Source organism: Micropterus dolomieu, linkage group LG11, assembly GCF_021292245.1.
Source record: "Micropterus dolomieu isolate WLL.071019.BEF.003 ecotype Adirondacks linkage group LG11, ASM2129224v1, whole genome shotgun sequence".
In the NCBI taxonomy this organism is placed as follows: domain Eukaryota; kingdom Metazoa; phylum Chordata; class Actinopteri; order Centrarchiformes; family Centrarchidae; genus Micropterus; species Micropterus dolomieu.
The window spans coordinates 17,026,137-17,046,133 of NC_060160.1; the positions used below are offsets into that span (position 1 = coordinate 17,026,137).

The 19,997-nt window shown below is 42.8% G+C and overlaps 1 protein-coding gene across 1 annotated transcript in view; it reads right to left on the reverse strand.

The window, feature by feature from the left end:
- Positions 1–19,749, reverse strand: part of kif26ab (kinesin family member 26Ab) — a 69,001-nt gene extending 49,252 nt beyond the window's left edge. The window contains exons 1-2 of the mRNA XM_046063011.1: positions 19,454–19,749; positions 19,009–19,227 (exon numbers count right to left, since the gene is read on the reverse strand). Coding sequence (XP_045918967.1) covers positions 19,009–19,227; positions 19,454–19,516 — 282 coding nt within the window. The 5' untranslated portion in view covers positions 19,517–19,749. The remainder of the gene's footprint in view (positions 1–19,008; positions 19,228–19,453) is intronic.
- Positions 19,750–19,997: the final 248 nt, after the last annotated feature.

Here is a 19,997-nt window from a genome sequence, read left to right on the forward strand (position 1 = left end):
GTATCACAGTGACACATCCTCTGATGAACGATAACAGGGTCGAGCAAATCAGCCATTCGAACGACCACACGAGATTTAGTACAAAATACAGTTGCGGCCTTTTTTAGAATATCTTAACAAGATCTGGTGTGACATGTGTCGCTCTGTTTAGGGCTTACTTGCACTGTGATACCGCTCATTGGACATTACAGTTGCAGCCAACAGCTTCTCCTGTCAGTCATAAAAACAGATGCCACTGTCCATCCAAAATAAAAAGGCCATAGATCCTGTTGACCCTCAGGTTAAACATAGATAGAGTCAGATGTAATCACTCATGAGTCCTTCCCAAACCACCTTACAACCATTAATGACCTCATGTAATGATGTGTCCTCACTCCATATGGTCGACCCATTTATCAGTGTGCTTGTAGCTCCTCTTACTGAAGGCAGAATGAGCCGCACATATATGTTTTTATTAAAGTGTAATTACATTAAAGGGTCACTAAAGCAGGCTTTACATTAGAAGGAGAAATGGGCGAAACACGTGCATGTGTGTGTGTTGCCCCTTGTATGGCTGTCTCTTTACACCACACCCATCCATCACTCCAGCCTTTCGCCACTTGGCCAGTTAATTACCTTTTCCTGTTCACTCACGCACATAAAGAAAACAAGCCCCTTTCAGACTGTTTGGACAGACTTCATCCCCCCACTGCCTCACCACCACCACCCAGACCTCTCTCTCTCCCCCATCTCTCTCTCTCCTCTGTGGACCCAAGGCAGCCTTCACTGCCTCAGCCTCAAATCCGTCAAGCTTTCATCTGTTTTGGCCGAGGTCAGACTACTGGGAAGTCCAGGCTGGACTTAAAAGTGGGAGAGTTAAGACCTTTAGCAACTGCCAGAAAGACATCTTGATTAGGCATCGACTGGTGAAAGATCATTATTTCAACTCAATAAGAAAGATTTCACAGAGATGAAACATTGCTCTTGGTTGCAGAGAGAACAATATGAACTATCCCTCCAAAAAAAAAGTAACGCTCAGCTGCATCACTACACAAACTACAGGGATGAAAGTATTTTTTCTCCTCTTCAAATATTTTCCACTTCTCTGCCCATTGTTGCCGTGGAGGAAGTCAGGCAGAATCAGGGCTGTTTGCTATGCTGTCCTCACCAGGGATGCAGTGGGTTGTGTTTATGTACACTTGCACCAACAATTGTGCACTTCTAATTAGAATGACTGATTTCTGGCTCCCAGACGCTCTCGAGGTAGTTTCTCTTTTTCCCCAACCAGGCTCGGCTGTGGAAACGAACCAAAATGAGTACATAATGAAAAATTCAACAGGCAAGCTGGATGGGCAGGAGCCAGGTGTTGCTGTAAACTGCAGGTGAAAGCAAGGGCACAAGCGGGGAGGAAAAGGTGGAGTGAGGGGACAGAGGTTGAAAAAAAAGGGAGAGGGGTTAAAAATCATCTGCCGCATTCTTGGAGCATATAGCTAATGAAAAGTAGAGATTAATTTTTGGTTCTCTCCTCTGAATCTGCTTTTTTGAATAACATTGTATTTGGACGCCAAAATTGAACATTTAATGTCAAATTCAGAATTTCACCACTGTTCCCTACAATTGCACAGCCTTCATTAGTGTGCAGAGTGAAACTGAAACAGTATTCAGTATTTCCAACCATCCACTGGAGCTCGCTGAGTGATCTATTTTTGTCCAAGAGCCCACTCTAAAACACTCACTGCTGAGCAGAGGATCCTGATACAATAGTTCCTTCCAACGGCCCAAACCAGTACTTCACTTGTATTTCAAACCCCTATTCAGTCTATACACAGTGATGACAGCCACCTGCTTCTCCTCAGTCTGAACTGTCACACCAAGAGAGCTGCATTCACTGCAGTTTGTTCTCCAGAGGACTTTTCGTTTTGACTGGGAAACTGAGCATTCCCAGCTCCCTGGAATTTATTTAGAGAGAAAACAAACTGCTGCTAAAGCTTATGGCAGCTTATTTCCATCGCAGGACTCCCTAAGCCACATGGAGCATAAAGTGTGACATGCAAGTGTGCACGCGAATGGTTAATTATCAAAGAAAAATAAGAAGGGAGTTACTCAAGCTCAAACAGAGGTAATTACATACCATATCTTCATCAACATCCTCCTGATCACATAATGGAAAAATCTCAGTCTACCCACCAACAGGATTAGAATTCATCATTTTTATATCAACAATTGAATATTTTTTATGCCAAGCAGCACAGTTTTCATACACACAAACATATGGATCTAAAAGGAGCATATTTTTCTAATTTTAAATGGTTTTTGCAATATTTCATCCCATACCTTTCGCAAAAATGCATATCTACCTTTTTATATAGAGTCTATGATAGCTACACATACTCCTGGTCATAAAAATAGAGGGGTATGAAAGTGATGACAAGGTGAAATGTTGAGTATCCTACAACAATTATCCCCTCCACTTTCCCCTTGGAATGGACAGTACAGTAATTATGCTGGCAAGCTGCCACATGGATAAATATTCAAGTTTTCTGTTGCTGCTGGAGTTTCAGTCTCCCTCCCACTCCCTCTCTACACATGGAGTGACTCTATAGATTCAGTCTATGAGGAGAAGCCACATAATGAGGCACTGTAAGTGGTTACTGTCGAGACTAGCACTTTTTTTATTTGGCAGATATCTCAATTTTCACTTATTGGCCCATGTGCCAGAGAGGATATGTGAGCAACAGGCTAACTGATTAGCACTGCAAAGCCGTAGGGACTATAACACAAGCTAAAGGTTAGCCCCCCATTTTGGCTCCTTAATTGTTAGTACAGCAGAGCACAAATCATCCTGAGCCAAGGTGAGCTCTGCTGAGCATCCCTATCCCATCCACTCCCAGTCTGCAGAGCATTATCTCAGAGAGTGACATGCTTTGTGTCTCACAAAGCTGCTGCGTGTCGGCAGAACAATGGAGCAGCAGAGTTGCAAGAGGCGGAATCAGTCTGGTGCAACAGCCTAGTGTAGGTACGGCAGAGAGAGGGGGGAATACTAATTTATCATGAAAGATGTCATTACCATGCCAATGACTTCTCAGGGAACACAATTATCACTAATAATAGAAATTTAAACATCAGCCCAGGGCTTTCAGCCAGGAAGGGTTGTATTAATGGGAAACTGTTGTCTGTTTATGAGAACGAAACATTGAAGGCTGGTGAGAGTAGTGGTAGAAAAGACACACTGAGATAAGCACTAAGCATTATCTGTTTTTTTGTTGCTTTTTTGTTGCTAATTAAGATGTCTAGACACTTTCAATTGAACATCAGCGAGATAAGGAAGTAGGCTGAACTATCTCGGTGGAAAATAGTGCACACTAATCCACTTACTGAGTCTGAAGGATTTTCATTCACCATCCTGGAAAATGCTTGGCTTATCATTTTTTTTTCACATGCACATTTTTCCACTTTGTCTTTTAGGAACAATAGCATCTTGCAAATGGCCTTATGGCCCACAACAAAAAGCAACTCTCAACAATTCACTTAATATTCAAATGAGTTGATGAGGATTGGTTGGCTGAAAGCCATTTCCCCAAATAAAATTCTATATTCACTTTTATTAATTCATGTGAAAAACATAGTTTTAACTAACTAAAATAGTTTCAGAATATTTTAAGTTGCAATGAGAAGTTGTAATTAGTAAGTGAAATGGAACACATTCCTCTTATAATACTAAACAAATTACTAAAACAAGACTTACTCAACACCCATGCTAGCAGCTCAAGGAAGCTGCACTTAGGCACAGTGTTTTCAGCTAAATGCTAATGTTGTGTGGTGTTGTGTGGTAGAGAGTGGCACAAAAAGAATGGTGAAGGCCATCCTGGACAATGTCTGCCACCTTCACAATATCCTGGTTGGCCAAAAAAGCAGCTGCAGTGGGCGCCTTCTCTCACTTGACTGCAGGACTGAGAGGTTCAGGAGATCCTTTGTCCCCACAGCCATCAGACTTTTTAACCAGTCAGCCAATAGCAGGGGCTCATTATCTCTCTCTCTCTCTGCCTAAAAATCCTCCCTCTAGAGTCTGTACAACACTCCTTCAAGGCTGTTATTGGCACTTTTTTTTTCTGTTGGTACTTTTTTTCATAATCTTATTTATGAATTTATCTTATATATTTATTCATGTATTGTTTGTCTGTTTTTAACTCATTGCTACTATCTGATACTGTAATTTTTGTGTGCTAGCAGTCTGAGCTACTGGATATCTGAATTTCCCCAAGGGAGTATCTATCTATCTATCATACGTGAAAACTATGACCTGGATCACACAAGTCATAATGATTCATTCAATGGGAACCATGAATCTCTGCACAATATTTCATGGCAATTCTACCAGATAGCTCTAGTTGTTAAGATATTTCAGTCTAGACAAAAGTGGTGGACCAACAGACTAGCTGCTAGCATGGACTAATACTAAAACTAAAAAAGACTAATACTAAGTAGTAACCATCTAAGGAGACAACTGTAGGAGACTGCCAACCTAGCCATTTCTCAGCAGAACCAATCACAAAACAGGAAACAAGTCACAAAACTTTCTATATTCTCATTTCAAGGGAACCAACATGGGCAGACAAGGATGTCGCTGCTGTCATTTCACATTGTGAAATGAAGAGATAACCTTGGAGCTGTTGGCAGCTTTGTTGAGTTCTGAGTTCTTGTCTTGATTTGTGCTATGCACATTCTTTAGGGGCTTTCTTTCTGCCTGCTCATATGAAATGTCACAACACAGCAAAGCTCAGTGAGAGTTGAGGAATTCTTCGTGATGGAGAGACACGCAATCCTGAGAGAAATAGACAGAAGCTGCAGTGCTGCTCTGAATTGCGTGTTCAGAGCCGCACTGTGAGGGCAGAACACGTCAAAAAAGTTAAAATAGAAAGCTTGAGTCTGCAATGAGATTTATACTTTTGGCTCAAGGGTATGATGGTATTCATCTGAGTCTGTCTGTCTGCATAAGCCCTGAGTGATGCGCTTTAATTGCACTTAAGGGCACGAGAAACACACAGCTAAGAGCAGTTAAATAACAGTAGTTACTTAAGAAGGGAAGAGCTGTACGGTCTGCAGCAGACAGATGCAGACTAATGGATCTTTTATATATCTGAGTGGAAAAAGTTTCCAGATATATCATTATGTTGGGGGTGTACATTTTTATGCATGGCACCAATCCCTTTGGTATGTTTTGTTAATTTCAAGAAGTAGACTGAAACAAGAAGGACCTCAGCACTATTACATCATATCGGACTGAATAACATTTTGGACCTGCAAACACACACACATACACACACACAGTTATATGTGAAGTGAGTCTGGGGATGTAGAAGCATACCCGGTCCATGCTCAGGGTTTGATTGTGGAATTTATGGGTCGAAGCGTAACTAATTGTGCAACTCATGGAGGTCAGCAGCAGTGCGGCCTTATGCCAGAGCACGGCAATGCCACCTGAAACTCTGTCAAGAAAGACAAATGAACTCCGACCTCCCTGCTGATGACATCGACCCGAAATAGGCAAGCACACGCCATGTCTTCATTTGGGTCACGGACACAGGAGCAGACCACTTCTGCCAGTCTAGATGCTACGTGCTAAAGGAGCCATTGCTGATGTTTACCTGCCTGGCCTCATGTCCAGTTACTCATCAAATCTCTCAAACACGAAATCCTCCATGAGGTGAAACATTTGGTGACTGAAGCAGCGGTATTGGTCTACTGCGTCTTGTGTAACATAGATACAAGTTGTGCAGGCAAATTGCTGCGAAAACAAAAGCAGTAAAGCTTGCTTGGTACAATCTAGACAGTCTAACAATAGCATTCTTGTGCAAGCAGCCATTTCTTTTTTGGAAACCCCATAAAGTGCTAAACTCAGCTCTGCCTTCAAACTCTTGGAATTCCACATGTGCAGCTCTCAGTTTTACACAGTGGCTTCCTAAGCAGAGCAGAGCAGAGATGGTTATCATTTTTCAACAGTCAATAATTAGCTGACTCCCTAATCAGCTGTTTGTGAAGCGTGCCTGTCCATGCCTTCTACACTGATATCTGACTTTACTGTCTGGAATGCACTTACAGTTGAGCCCCATAAAAGAGCATTTATCAGGTCTACGTGCGTGTGTGTGTGCGTGCGCCATCCCGTGAAAGAATTAACAAAAGTGTGATGGATGGATAAAATCACATGACAGCTCCAGCCTGACGGAAGGGGTATTGTGATGGAGGTCTTGGGATCATCCAACGAAAAGAAGTGTCTTACTTTCATGATTAACAAAATGTCAAAAAGGATTTCCCTTCCTAAACAGAGACTACAATCATGTGAGGCTGCCAGCCAAAGGGACACGGCCAGATAGGACATCTCCCTCTATTTCCCTGCCTTCTGCTCCTACACTGTTTTGAAGACAAAAATGACCCAGACCTGTGTCAACAGCTGGGAAAAGCATCCCTCGCTGTGCTTCGTGAAAGTGATAAAAATAACGCCATGAAGGATCCCGCTGCGGGTTACGCCCTGAACTGGTCTGTTTTTCCTGGCCAGGAGGGTCACTGTCAGGCAGAGCTGGATCTCCAGCCAACACACATCAAGGCAGCGCTTTCCTAGCCTCCATTTTCGCCCCTGTCCCTTCCTGTTTTGACAGGAAACAGGAGATGATAACATAGCCGCACAAACAAGGTGATTGCCTTCGACCTGCTGCCGTGCTGTCCTCGTGTGGCAGTGGACGTGTGTTTTCTTTAGAAGGCCTCGTGTCCAAACATACAAAAAAATAACACAACTGTCTAGTACAAACATGGACACCAAGCCACTGTGACGCACAGCCATGCACGTGGACACACACACACGCATCGCTTACGCACCTGTCTCCATGCCAAGCTTGAATAACCTGTACAGTCTTCTGTGTGTTGAGCGCTTCCTTACGGGCTCCCAGCAGCATGCCAGCACAGCGTCACACAAAGGAACACAATAAAACAGACCACCAAAGTCACAAACACAAGATTGAAAGAGGAGAGATGAAAGCTGTGGTCGCCACGGGGAACCAAACATACACTGTGGAGGTGAGCCCAGGAACAATGTCAATACCTAGCAGAGAGAGGAAGGGTGCTATTGGGGGCGAAGGGAGGTGTGGACGGGTATCGTCTCTTGTCCAAGGCTCTTTTTGGAATGTGAGCCTTTTATGTTGTCAGGAAGCACAGCACGGTGAGACACAACTAGTGGAGTGACGGGGCCATTAGAGAGGCTTTGTTCATGGTGAGAGAAGCTCAAAGGAACGGGTCACTTTGATTGCCCTCTCTGATCCCCCACTAGCCTTTGTTTATGAGCTAATTAAGCATTGTTCAGCTGCTGCAGGAGCCTAGAGCCATAGTGCCACCATGACTTTCGATGGCTACTGTAGGGCTTTTACAGCACCCTCTATAACTTAACAACTTGAGCAGGAATCACTTTGTGAACTGGTTTCTAGTATGGTAATCAACCTCTGGTGAAAACTGCCTATAGATGTGTATCTGTGTGTCTGCATGCATGTAAGTGCATAAACGAGATGAAAACACGCAAATAAGGTATAGTCTGACAGGTCAAATACAGTTCAAAGGTGGTCTCCAGTGACCACTTCTGTGGGAGTTCAAGTGTGCCCTGGTTTCACCCCTCCATTGGACGGCACAGCCAAAACAGCCTCTCACTCACAAAGAGATGAAGACATAAATGCACAGCATGGAACAAGGGGAGGCGAGGGGTCAGTGGATGGACAGAAAGGGGAGGAGGGGGTAACATCTCGCTAGATGGTTGTGGTAATGACCGTGTGAAAGCGGTGAATACATGTTGGTGAAGGAATGGTCACATTGGCGGAAGGGCAGTTTTAAGGAAATTTAATATATATGTTCACAAATGCATTTCTGTTTTTGGTCAGGAGTAGTACAAAGAGAAAAGAGAAAATCATCATGAAGGAAATATTAATTAAAGATGTTGATCATATGAATTACTTCTGAACAGCTCGTGAACTAAAGCCAAAGGCCAGCAAAGGCCAGACTAAAGGCTCCCCTAGAAACCAACGCATTGCTTCAACGTCAAACTAAAGCTGACAACCTGTAAAACGCTGTGTGTAAACTAAACCACACATCTAGGTTTGACCACATAATAGTTTTACGGCCGGCAAGCTGTCTGGACTTACAGTAAGTTTTGGCTCATATGAGAGCTGCTGAGTTGCTGCTCTTGGAGGAGAGGGGGGACTGGACACAGCAAAGGGTCAGAGGATTGAACACAACAGCAGCATTCACTCCTCTGAACAGTAAAGCTATACAGGAATTCACCAAGGCCTAAGACACAGGTGTGCTCCCCGTGAGCTTCCCTCCATTTCACCGGGGATCTTAGGGAGGGAAGCATTTCCGTGTTGCACAGACACGTTCAAAGGCATTCCAGCAATGTTTTTGTTTGATGCATAAATTTAGAGCAGTAAACAACAGCTACTATCTATCAAGGTGATTTAACGCTTCTGAGAGAAACTGTTGAGTACTTAAAACACACCACAAAACACCGGCATGTAGGAACAAAATACAAACTGAAAGCAGCTCCAAATTAAACTGAAATGCCAAGGCAATCTGATCGCATTTATTTAGGCCAAAGAGACAATTCTCTGTATAAACCTTTGCACATATACACACATATGTGTCCCACTCTCTCACAGGCTCTTTCTCACACTCAGCATGGGAGTCAGCCACTCAGCTGGGAGTCTGCACAGTGATGCCCAACAGCAAGTTCCCAGAACACCGAGGAAAGCTGGGCTTTTATAGGTGGTGCTGAGCTGATACTGAGAAGCAAACGCAGAGGATGGAGAGGTAGTGTGGGACTCGTAAACAGAGAGGTTTAGGTTTAAGTGCCCGACACACACGAAGGAGATAAAACAGCCCAGAGCTCTTCAGCAGAGAGAGTGACATCATAAAATAGAGCGACAGTAACAAGGGGGGAAGCATAAAGGACGGATCTATTAATGGGAGTCAGTTCATGGGAGAGATGCAAGGGAAGGTTTACTCCACAATCTGCTGAGTAATGACAAGTTCAAGATGGCATCATTTCTCAAGACAGTATATCTCTGCTGACGTGAATATAAATTAATTATCCTCACTTAGCTATTTTCTAAACACCATTGACCTCCAAAGTAAATGCGTTTACTGTAATAGTTCACAAGTGTTTTCTTTATCACTCTGGTGCTGGTTATCTGCATGAATCATTGGATGTAACAGAAAAACAACTACACTGTAGCAAAGATGTAATGAGAATTATATCATTTTAAGTCAAGCAGTACGGAATTAGCAAAAACCACAATGAGAAAAAGACATCGCCTGCCAATCACATACAAACATCTCTGCTACTGTATCGTGAATTACTTTTTTTCCCCCGGTAAAAATCCATTATGAAAATCCATAAAGCTGAGGCTGACCTTTTGGTGTTCCGCTTACTGAGAAATTCAGTGACACAGTTTTCCATGGGAATAAAAGCAGCATTGCTGCCATTTTGTAGAGTGCATTGCTATGCCATTTTCTTTTAAAATGTCAGCAGGCAAATTGCAAAGTCAAGTCGTTCAATAATGAAAGAAAAATGCACACTAAAAAAGCACACTTTCCACCACTGCAAATCTGAGGTTTCTGATATTTATTACATGATATAACTATGAAGGCCAATAATTAAACCAATAACTGAGTGTAGTTTAGCAGTATGATAAGGTGCATGTTAGATCCTGATATAAACACCAAACCAGCAGCAAGTAAAAAAAAACAGCAAGGCTAAAATCAGAGCTAAGGAGAGCTTGTATTCTCATCACATTCACCCTGAAGCTAGGCCCACCAAGCACCACAGTAATAGTACTGGCCAGTCACCTTCTCCATCAAACAGACCACCACCAGGCCTGTGTGTTAGAATGAGGATAAAACACTGGCTGTAATAATGCAATCATAAATTGGTAGCAGTTAAGTTAAGTTCAGAAAGATGGATGACTTGCGTCAAAGTGAAAAGGATGGAGGACTCTGAATGTGCTTCATCTCTTTCTTTTTCCTCTTGTACTTAGCCTACACACACATTCACACATCATCAGTACACACACTCATCCTCGCTCACAGAGCTAGACACTCAAGCATGAAATGAACATGAGCAGCGTGAACTTTGACTGGCATTTTCACACTGCGCCAGGATTTATGGAACACTATATACGCATCAGTTTGAGCTCCTGACAATAAAGAATAGCCCAACGCACAGCTGGGGAGCCCAGTAAGACCAGTTAACAGAACCCATCTACCAATCACAACACAACCCATCACAATCCATCTACTATTACACAAACACAAATAGAATCACACAGAGATGCACGGATACTGTCACCCAGACACATATATAGAAATATGAATTGAAAGCACAACAGTGTACTCACACAGCAGCTGTATACTGTTGGTCACTGAGAGGCTCCTCAGAAAATGGACATATAAGCTTTGAAAAAATATCAAATTGCACCCAGTAGTTCCAAACAAAATGTAATTGTTGGGCTATCCATGAACTATGAGTTAACTATGGATGAAATGACTACCAATATATAATGTGAAAGGCGTCACTCGTATTGAAGAACCCATAGAGACCATTCTGCATTTCAGCTCTCCAGAGGTTTTAAATGAGACACAGACAATGTTAGCAACTAGCTTGTGAAGGTAGTGGGGTATTTACAGTAGTCACTAAAAGGTATTTCCCTCAGGAGATAATGGAAACCAAAACAGAGCTTAAAGGAAAGTGAATATTGGACATACATATGGCAAGTGGCCAGAAACATAATGCCAAATGAATGCCCATTTTGCTCAATGTGTGCTTAATGTGTAAATAAGACACTGTTTGCTAGCACATTCAACTATATAATGTGCCAGTGTTGTGTTTAAGGTTAGCTGTACTGACCCCCAAATGGCCAAAACATCCATAAAGGCAGGTTTAAAGTTTTTGTTGGACATGAACATTAATTTGATAATTTTGCATATCATTTTGGCATAATCGGCTAATTGTATACATAAATAGTGCAAAAATAATGAATTTTGCAAATGAATCGAGTGTGTTATTTTCTCATATTTGAACATACCTTCAAACTGCATGCAGAAATACTGTATATAATCAGTCATCTTTTACTTTATTTCACTTTGTGTGATTAGGGGGAAAAAATTATAATTCCTGCAACAAAAAAACACTTTTTAAGTGCCTTGCTCCTGGAACTTTGACAATGGTTGTTCAGAGAAGCGGTAGCACATTCCGTGTAAACATTTATCACAGATTTTATAAACCTGCTCTCTAACATCAACATCCAACACTCAACATCTGCCAAAGAGGAAAACAAACAAGGCAATGTCAAGTCCAACTTAAGCACCATACTCCACTGTTTGCTGTGAGCAAGGGAGCCACGCCCAAACAGCTCAGAGTTTGCTGTCTACATATCCATCTTGGCAAGGATACACAGCGCTGGCATTCTCTTTCAGCACATTGCTATAAGCCAGGCGATTTGTCTGCTACCACAAGGCCTGCTGTCAATTGAGCGAGTTTTATGGAGCCAGCAGGAGATTACCTCCAACTCAGTGCTCCTCAATGTATGGGTCTTGAAAATTTATCTCATCAACTATGTTTTTCCAATACGCTGAATCAGTCTCAATAATGGACTGCAGTCTGTCTGGATTGAGCATGTCTCACTCTCACTTCACCATGACATATGGAGCCAGACAGTAGGAGCCCCAAAATAGCATAAAACAAATATATACATACTCAGAATCACACACACAGGCGGCTTGCCCTAAATTAACAAGTCAAACTGATTAATACCCACCGGCTACATTTCATGTTGCATTTGTGTTCTTTGCTCAGTGACATTTCTGCCTTTGTTTCTCTGTTTTCATGCTCTGCAGACCTGTGCTCTGCTGCAACACATCGCCCTGTCAGCTTAGACCGCAGATCCATTGTTTCATTTCAGTCTGGCTCAGTAACACATGATCCTTCACCAAACAGCAGCAAACCCATTCAGACAAGTGCTATTATGAATGGCAATCATTCTTCAAACACACTTACAATGAGAAACAGCTAAACAATATAGGTGTTGTCACAGTCTCAGCATTACTTGGTGCTTTGATTCGAAGAATTCTGTAAAAATGATCGTTAATAAAACAAATCGAGACCCAGGTCTCAGTTTTGATTAAGTATTTACTCAGTAAATACACACCTGTGACCAGCTCTTAACAGTTCAGGCACCATAAATATTGTTGCACAAGTCAAAATGACTACTCATACAACTCTAACCCATAGGCCTACAAATGTGTGCATTGCTAGCTAGCATGTTGCCAATGAACCATGTTGTTTAAAGACATTTTGGGAAAATATGCTCATTCGCTCTCTTGACAAGAGTTAACGTAGATAAAAAGCTCAATACCCCAATCATCATCATTAATGTCTGTTAAATATAGCATAAAGACTAGAGTAGGGGGAAACAGCTAGCAAACAAATCCTACCTGTTAGCACCGTCATTTTTACACTTTACCACTTTTGTACAGATAAAACAAGTGAGATACATGTTAATTAGTGCACTTTAGAGGTGCTGAGAGGCACCTTTGGGCAGAGCCAGTTTAGCTGTTTCCTCCGCTTCCAGTCTTTATGTTATGCTAATAAGATAACAGTCTCCTGGTTGTAGCCTCAGATCTGACTTTTGGCAAGAAAATGAATAACAATATTTCCCAAATGCCAAGGAAAGTAAGATTTTATTACTATTAATGAAAAAAGAAAGATTTCCTGCTTTCTTTTTTAGCTATTTGTTTTTTAATATTGTGGTACCATTTCCAAGCATTAAGCTTCATGGCTTCTGGTAGCTCATCAGCTCATTATAAGGTAATGGTGCAGCTGGTCTCACACTGTATGACTATATAACGTCTTACTGAATAGCTGTTGTGGATAATAGGTCAACTTATAGTGTATGAGAGAGGCACTGCAACCTTTACAATAACTGAAGGCAGCAGAGTAAATTCCCAGGTCCAAGCTGCTCTAAATATCTCTTCTCACCTTGACAGGTATCTGAGGGAACATCTGGACAGTTCTCTGTAGACATTACAGTGGCATATAGCCGCATCAGAACGTGCCAGATGGCCAGAGGAGGACACATTTAGGTAAACTCTGAATGTGCACGCGCGCACACACACACACACACACACACACACACACAAACACACACACACCTTGCTGCAACTGTGCTCAGACACCTGCGTGCACGTGCCTGTAAATGTAGTGTGTTTATGGGCATTAGGCAACTCCTGTTTTACCTTTCCTGCTTTGGATCTGCTCCTCTGGCAGTTATTCTAGGTTGAGAATTCCTCCACCTCCTCCAACACATTCCTTTGCTATCCTCCTGATGAAAGGTGATGAGCATCAGCCTTTCTGCAGCTCATTTTCCATCCAGACCTCAGTCAGGACCATCAGTCCATGCATCTGTGCACCCTGAACCCATTTCCTGCAATATGCCTCTTAGCAATTTACCCCTGCAACTGCGATAAGTAACGGACTGGGCAGCAACAATTGGGGTCAATTCACTTTCAGCTCACCAAATTAAAGATGTAAAATGAAACTGCAACAGACACAGTGAAGATGTGGTCTTCATTCCAGAGCCGCCTGAAGGTTAGAAAAAAGGTTTTTGTCCAGTGAAAGCCAGCTACTTTGAAAAGTAGGACCAGCTGTGAAAATCTGGAAGCAAGAAAGTGAATGAGAAACGCTTTATGCTCCCTTAACTACTGATGTAGTTGGTCCACTGTCCACATTTAACGCTCTGTGGCTGCAATGTTCAGCAACGTCCGAGATAAAGGCTGGAAAATAAAGGAAATAAAGAAAGCTTCTTGTAAGACAATCAAAGACTGAACTAACTGAGTCCTTTATATGTATTGGTTGAGCATTACAATACTAGTGGCAATGGAATAGCTGAGTTTCAAACAACTACCAAATTATCACTTTACCGTTTTCAATACTGGGTGCTACAGACACATTTCGGAAGGTATCTAAGAAGTACTGCGGTTCTATACCCAGCCCTAACAGTGAAAGAAACAATGAAAGGTAATGCATGCAGATTTGTCATATGAAGAGGTGGCTGACAGCTGCTGAAAGAGTGAATAAATTAAGCTGTGGAGACGTGAGGTAAAGTGGCAGTGAGCAGCTATATCCTGCTGAGGCTCACAGATACAGTACAGCACAGTAGCTCCATGACTGATGTCTGTGGTCTCTGCACCACTTGACACCAGATTATTGCTCTGCAGTTTAATACAGCCACATGCCATAAAGTACACGTCACACTGCATGCAGAGATGAGGCGAGGGGACGGCTCAGTCCAGAGTCTCCTCTATTCTCCCGTCTCATCTCTCATCTCCTCCCAGGCTCTCTGGAGTGTATGCACTGCTGAGCAGGCACACAGCACACACATCACAGAGGGCCTCAGGGGCTCAGGTGCTTAGAGGTGAATAGAATAATATGGTCATGCTCTGTTTTAACTCTACGTTAGCTCAAGTTTCACAGCCGGTGGGGTTTTTCACACAATCTTTTTTTCTATCCTTCCCACCATCCGTCTGCCAATCACTCTGTCCTGTCGTCTGCCCTCCTTCAGCGAGCCTGGCAGCGTACACCTGTTCAAGCCCAGGTCGTCCCCCTGAAACCCTAGCCCACTATAAAGACTGGGGGAACTGACAGAAAAGTCAAGAGGTCAGTCAAAAAGATAGAGGTAACACCAACGCCGCCCCCACCCCCTGGCTCGCCTGAGAAACAGTAGCCAGGTACCCACACACTTTTTCCCCACCTCTCCTGAACTACTTCTTTTACACTGACTTGAAAACACAAACTCATCTAGGCACAGAACTATTATCAACAAAGCAATGTACCTGCTGGCCCCACTTCTTCTCTGACAGTTAATACAAATCCATAACTGCAGGATGAACACAGAATGAATTAGTAAAAATGGGCGGAAAGCAAACAACATACAGTTAATACATGAGTTTTGTGTACATACACAAATGACTGTGTAGGAAAAAAGTGTTTATTTCACACAAAACAAAGTCAAACAAACTCAGATCGCACAATGTCACTGACTCTTTGGCCAGGAAACATTTGTTGTATGACATAGGGTTTATTCATTTCCTTTCTTTAGTGCTTCAGGAACCAAAACCTGATTTGTAACACTTACATGGGTTCAATAACAATTCTTCACTTAAAGTGGATCAAGAGTCAAATTAAGGAACAAAGCAGTCGTTTGTGAGAATAACTGGTCCCATAATTTATGATATGAATGAAAAGACTGGCAATAGGCCTCATCATACAACTTAATTCCTGCAACCAAATTCATAGTCACACTCACACCATCCATAATAGGCTTGGATACATTGTGCATACATCAGCAGTGCATGGTATTCATGATTAGCTGGCGGTTTGCTCATTCTCAGTCACTGAGATTTAACTTCATTATACCTTGATCTATATGTTGACCTGGTTAGCTTGTGGTCCTAAATCAGTTTCCCCATATCCAGAGGGCAAAGGTCATCAGAATGGTAAAGCCTTGATGCAACTGAGTCTTCAAGCCCTCACAGCCCTGCTGGACGATCTCCGTTAATCAGTCAGTGTACTGGCAGAGCTCACAAGGTCCAAGACTGCATGTATATTCATAGCCCTGAGTATTTATGAGTGGGTGTTAGCACTGCTGACTTTATCAATGACCTGCAGTATCTTCAGTATATCTGATCTAGAACTCTAAAATTGAAAATACTTAATATATTTCAATGTTCCAACCTTTAGTTTTATCAGTAGAAATACATCCATTGGGGATCTTCAGAGGTGCTTGTATGTGGGTTTTTTTTGGGTTGGGGGGTTACATTTGTACAGAGCCATGCTAGGTGTAGCCGTTTCCTCTTATTTCCTGTCTACTAATGTTCCTACTAATACAAGCTATCAGGCTACTGGCTACAGCTTCACAACTAGCCAACAGACATGAGAGTGGTATCAATATTCTCAGCTAACTCTTGGCAAGAAAGCAAATTAGCGCATTTCCCAAAGTAGTTTTGTATACTTCCAACTTTTTCATCAAGGATTCTTTAAACCTGAGCAACAATGCATGTCTTTGCCTTTTTCATCAACATAGTTTTTTAGGCTCATCTCCCTCATTGATCAGAAAATACAATTAAGTATAGCCTTATGAAAAAAAGATATCAAGTGAGTCCTGCCTAAACTGTGATTAGGGGTATTGAGCTGCTCCAGCCTGGCCACAGGCGAGGAATTATAGTCCATATGCTACAGGTCAGGCCACTGGCTCTATGAAAACCTAATTGTCTCGCCTATTATTGTCACTAACATTCTCTTGCCTTTTTTATGAGATGGTTGATGGCGCAGGCACAACAAAAACACTTCCTCTCATTTCATCTTATCAGCACACACAACCAAAATATTAAGTATCCATTTTAGGTCAGAAACTTACAAAAAAGTAGATAACAGTTAGCATTTATGAGCTGAGGTTGGATCACATTCAGCTGCATGTTTCTATCTGTATATGTTGACAGAGCTTCTGATTACAGTAAGAAGCTAGTTGGTTTCTTTGAAGTTGAGGTTTAAGCAATCATATTTCTTTATACAATAGCTCACCTAGCCACTGTGTCCAGCCACTTTAGTAAGTCATTCCTTACTGAGTTCTAATTGTTGCAATTAAGTAGAAGTCATTCCTTACTGTAGGTTCTAATTATTCAAATTAAGTAGGTGAATTCCCTTGATTAGATCCAGTCTAGAAGTTGTCAGTGTCTCTTATGTTTCGGCCTGTCCTTTTAGTAAAGGGCATTTTTCTCCTAGGGTTTTTTGTAATCGTCTGCTGTCTGAATAACATTAAATGTGCCAAGGCAACTTAAACTTAAGGGTGGTAGCTCAAGGACATTATTTCAGTGTGTTAATTTGGGGTTGAGCCCTTCAACACAACGTCATAGAATATTTATAATTAGAAAACCATTGCAAAGTGTACAAAGGGCAATATTTGCATGTGCAGTTTCAACAGTTTCAAAACAATGTCAAACACAAACTAAAGGCACTTCTAAAGAAGCAGCCACTTGGAGGCAAGAAGCATGACAAATATTAAATTGCTGGCAGTGGATGTGGATGCAAGAAATTATTTGCCATCTTGAGTTTTCTAAATGCTGACCAAGTAGTTTCTGGGCAAAACTTATACTGTGTCATTGCCAGGGTTCACCTACACCTCTAGGCCACAGTGTTGAGGGAAAAGGCCTTTACTTCCCTGAATTTCTTGTGGGACATATTGTAAGGAGGTTACAGGAAACCAAAGCTGTCTGGGAGGCTTCAGTGTGTGTGTGTGTGTGAATAGTTCCCTCTAGTAGTCTACATGTATAAAAGCACATTCACTCTACCCAAACACTCTTCCTTGAATTTTTATCTACTCGCTACTACTACTGTATTCAAACAATACGTCTACAGGCAGGGTGGGGAGGGACAGAGGGATGTCTGGGGACCAAGCCGACTTCCTCTTCACAAAAACGGGACGGCAGGCGGATGGGGAGGGAGGGGAAGTGCAACCTCGGGTAAACAGTCTCCGCTCTCGTCTTTCTCATGACAACCGCAGACACAACACTGGCCGAGCCCTAGCAGGTAGCGTGATCCCAGACACACCAACAAGCCACCTGAGTCGCCCCGATGACCTTATTCCCTCCATGGAGGAAGTAATTTGGAAGCGATCATCCATAACCGCATCCATCCTATGAGGCCCAACAGGTGGGCAGCTTAAACTCACAAAGACAATGGGTTTATTATCCTTCAGCCGAAGTAGCCCATACCATAATCTTGGTACAATGAAAGCACCCTGCCATTACTGTTTGCCACCCCAGAATTAAGGCCCAATTTAGCTATCAACAAGTGCAAAATAGGGGCAACGGGGGCTGGTCCCATCTCTTTCTACACACACAGAGCACCTGGTGAAGGCCACAAAGAACTGCTGGAGGGTCCCACACTAAAAAGGGGAGGTCAGTTCCCATGGCAGATAATGGCAGTTAGGGGTAGGCTTAATGTGTTTACGGAGGACACACCTGATACCTGAACATAGATCTGATATGCTCAGAACAAAGATTAGACCACACATGCAGATGTCTCAAACAGAGAGCCCAGGTGCTTCAGAAATGCCCCCTTGTCCCTTGTCTACCTGTTCCCGTATGAACATTGGGTGCTGTGGGATTTGGGGTGAACCTTGAAGAGCTGTAATCCAATCCGACTTTGGGACTCTCTCTCTAAAACAGGACAACAAAGGAGACCCAACCCAAGGGGCAAACCCAGCCTGCCACAACAACAGCAGTCTCAGGGCCTATATTTAACAGCGGTGGGAATTGTGAGTGCAGCCATACAGGAACACTTTCAATGCACAGCGAAGGTCAACTGGGACTTTAACTTCCTCCTCAGTCTCCAACATGAACAGCTCGTTCATTTCAACTAACCCCCCCTCCCCTCTGAAACACACACACCCAACAGCAAAATAAAGAGATAAGCATTGTTTAGCCAAACAATGGGCCACTTTCAAAGTCTCATTTTCACATCCAAGGCCAGCATTTGAAGGCAAGCATGCAATAAACAACTTTACAAGTGGATGGTGAGAGCTTTCTTGGTACAATTATATACCATAAAGAGGATCACATTCCATTGTCTATAGATATAAAAGTGTTAAGAGCAGGTGCAGGTGGGCAAGAAAAGCTAAAAGACATGAAGTGCTATAGAAATGTTGCTGCTGCTGCCAAAGCTGAATCCCCTATCACTGCTCTGTGTAAAACAGTAACTGTTCCAAGCTCAGGTAAAAATTTTTAACCTGACTTGACTCTCTCACATTTGACAAGAAATTAGCAATAGCAATGCAAATCAGGCTATCACAGTATTTCTAACTTGAAAAATGTAAATAATTTCAAAACAGTTTGAATTTAAACATGAGATTGGCCATAAAAAGTGTGAAAATGTATCAAACCAACCTTCAATGAGTTTTGGTCTGCCAGGGCTAGGGCTTGCTTCTTCAACTCTGTGACTTTCTTTTGACATTGCTGGCAAAAGCCTCCCTTCTCCTCCGACTCGGAGATGGAAACCGACCCGGCTCCCTCGGGAGGAGGCCGGCTGCTGCACCGCGCGTCCTCCACAGAGTGAAGTCTTTTCCTGGGGGTTACCGGAGACTCCACGCTCGGACATCCCTCCACCTTTAAGCATAAGGGAAAAGTTCTGTTAACTTCGATTGTGAGAACAGCAGGTCACACCTCCAGTGCGCGAAAGTGTTTGTTTCTTAGTTAGCTACCTTGACGACCCGTTTGAATACAGAGCACCTGTCCAAATGCGCACCAAATGGATGCATGTCACTAGATTGCAACCTACCTGAGAAGAGCTAATCCTATTTTTACACTTAATCACGTGCAGCGAGACACTTACAGTGAACATGCGGTTGTTAGGGTCCCTTCCATCAGGAGCTGAACTGCACCCAAATGAGCTCATTCTCCCAGATCAAGGTGACACCTTCAGGAGAACGTCTTCGTGAAACAACAAACTCAGAGGTTTCGCCGCTGAAAAACGCGGGGTAGAGCCATAGGCTAGACTGAAGACCTGACTGAGGGTTACCAGTCATCTGGCAGATTGTACTGGACCAGTAGCCTCTGATCGAAGGCAACTGGTGAGTGTGTGCCATAAGTTTACAGCGGCAGAGTTTTGGGGAGAGTTCTCAGCGGTGCGCAGGAGGCGGTATTACTCCTGGAATGGGAGGGCTGAAGAAAACTTTTCCTGCGCAGGGTGAGGGGACTGTATGCGAGATAAGAGCTGTTATTATGCTATAGACCACTCTGAATTGTCTGTGTGGTGAACTGTGATTTATTGGTCTACTAATTTAACTCCCTAAAATATACTCCCCCCTCATTTCCTCTTGCACTAAGGCTGGGGAAATAGTCCACACCGTCTGAAGGTCACATATATGTTCGGCTTT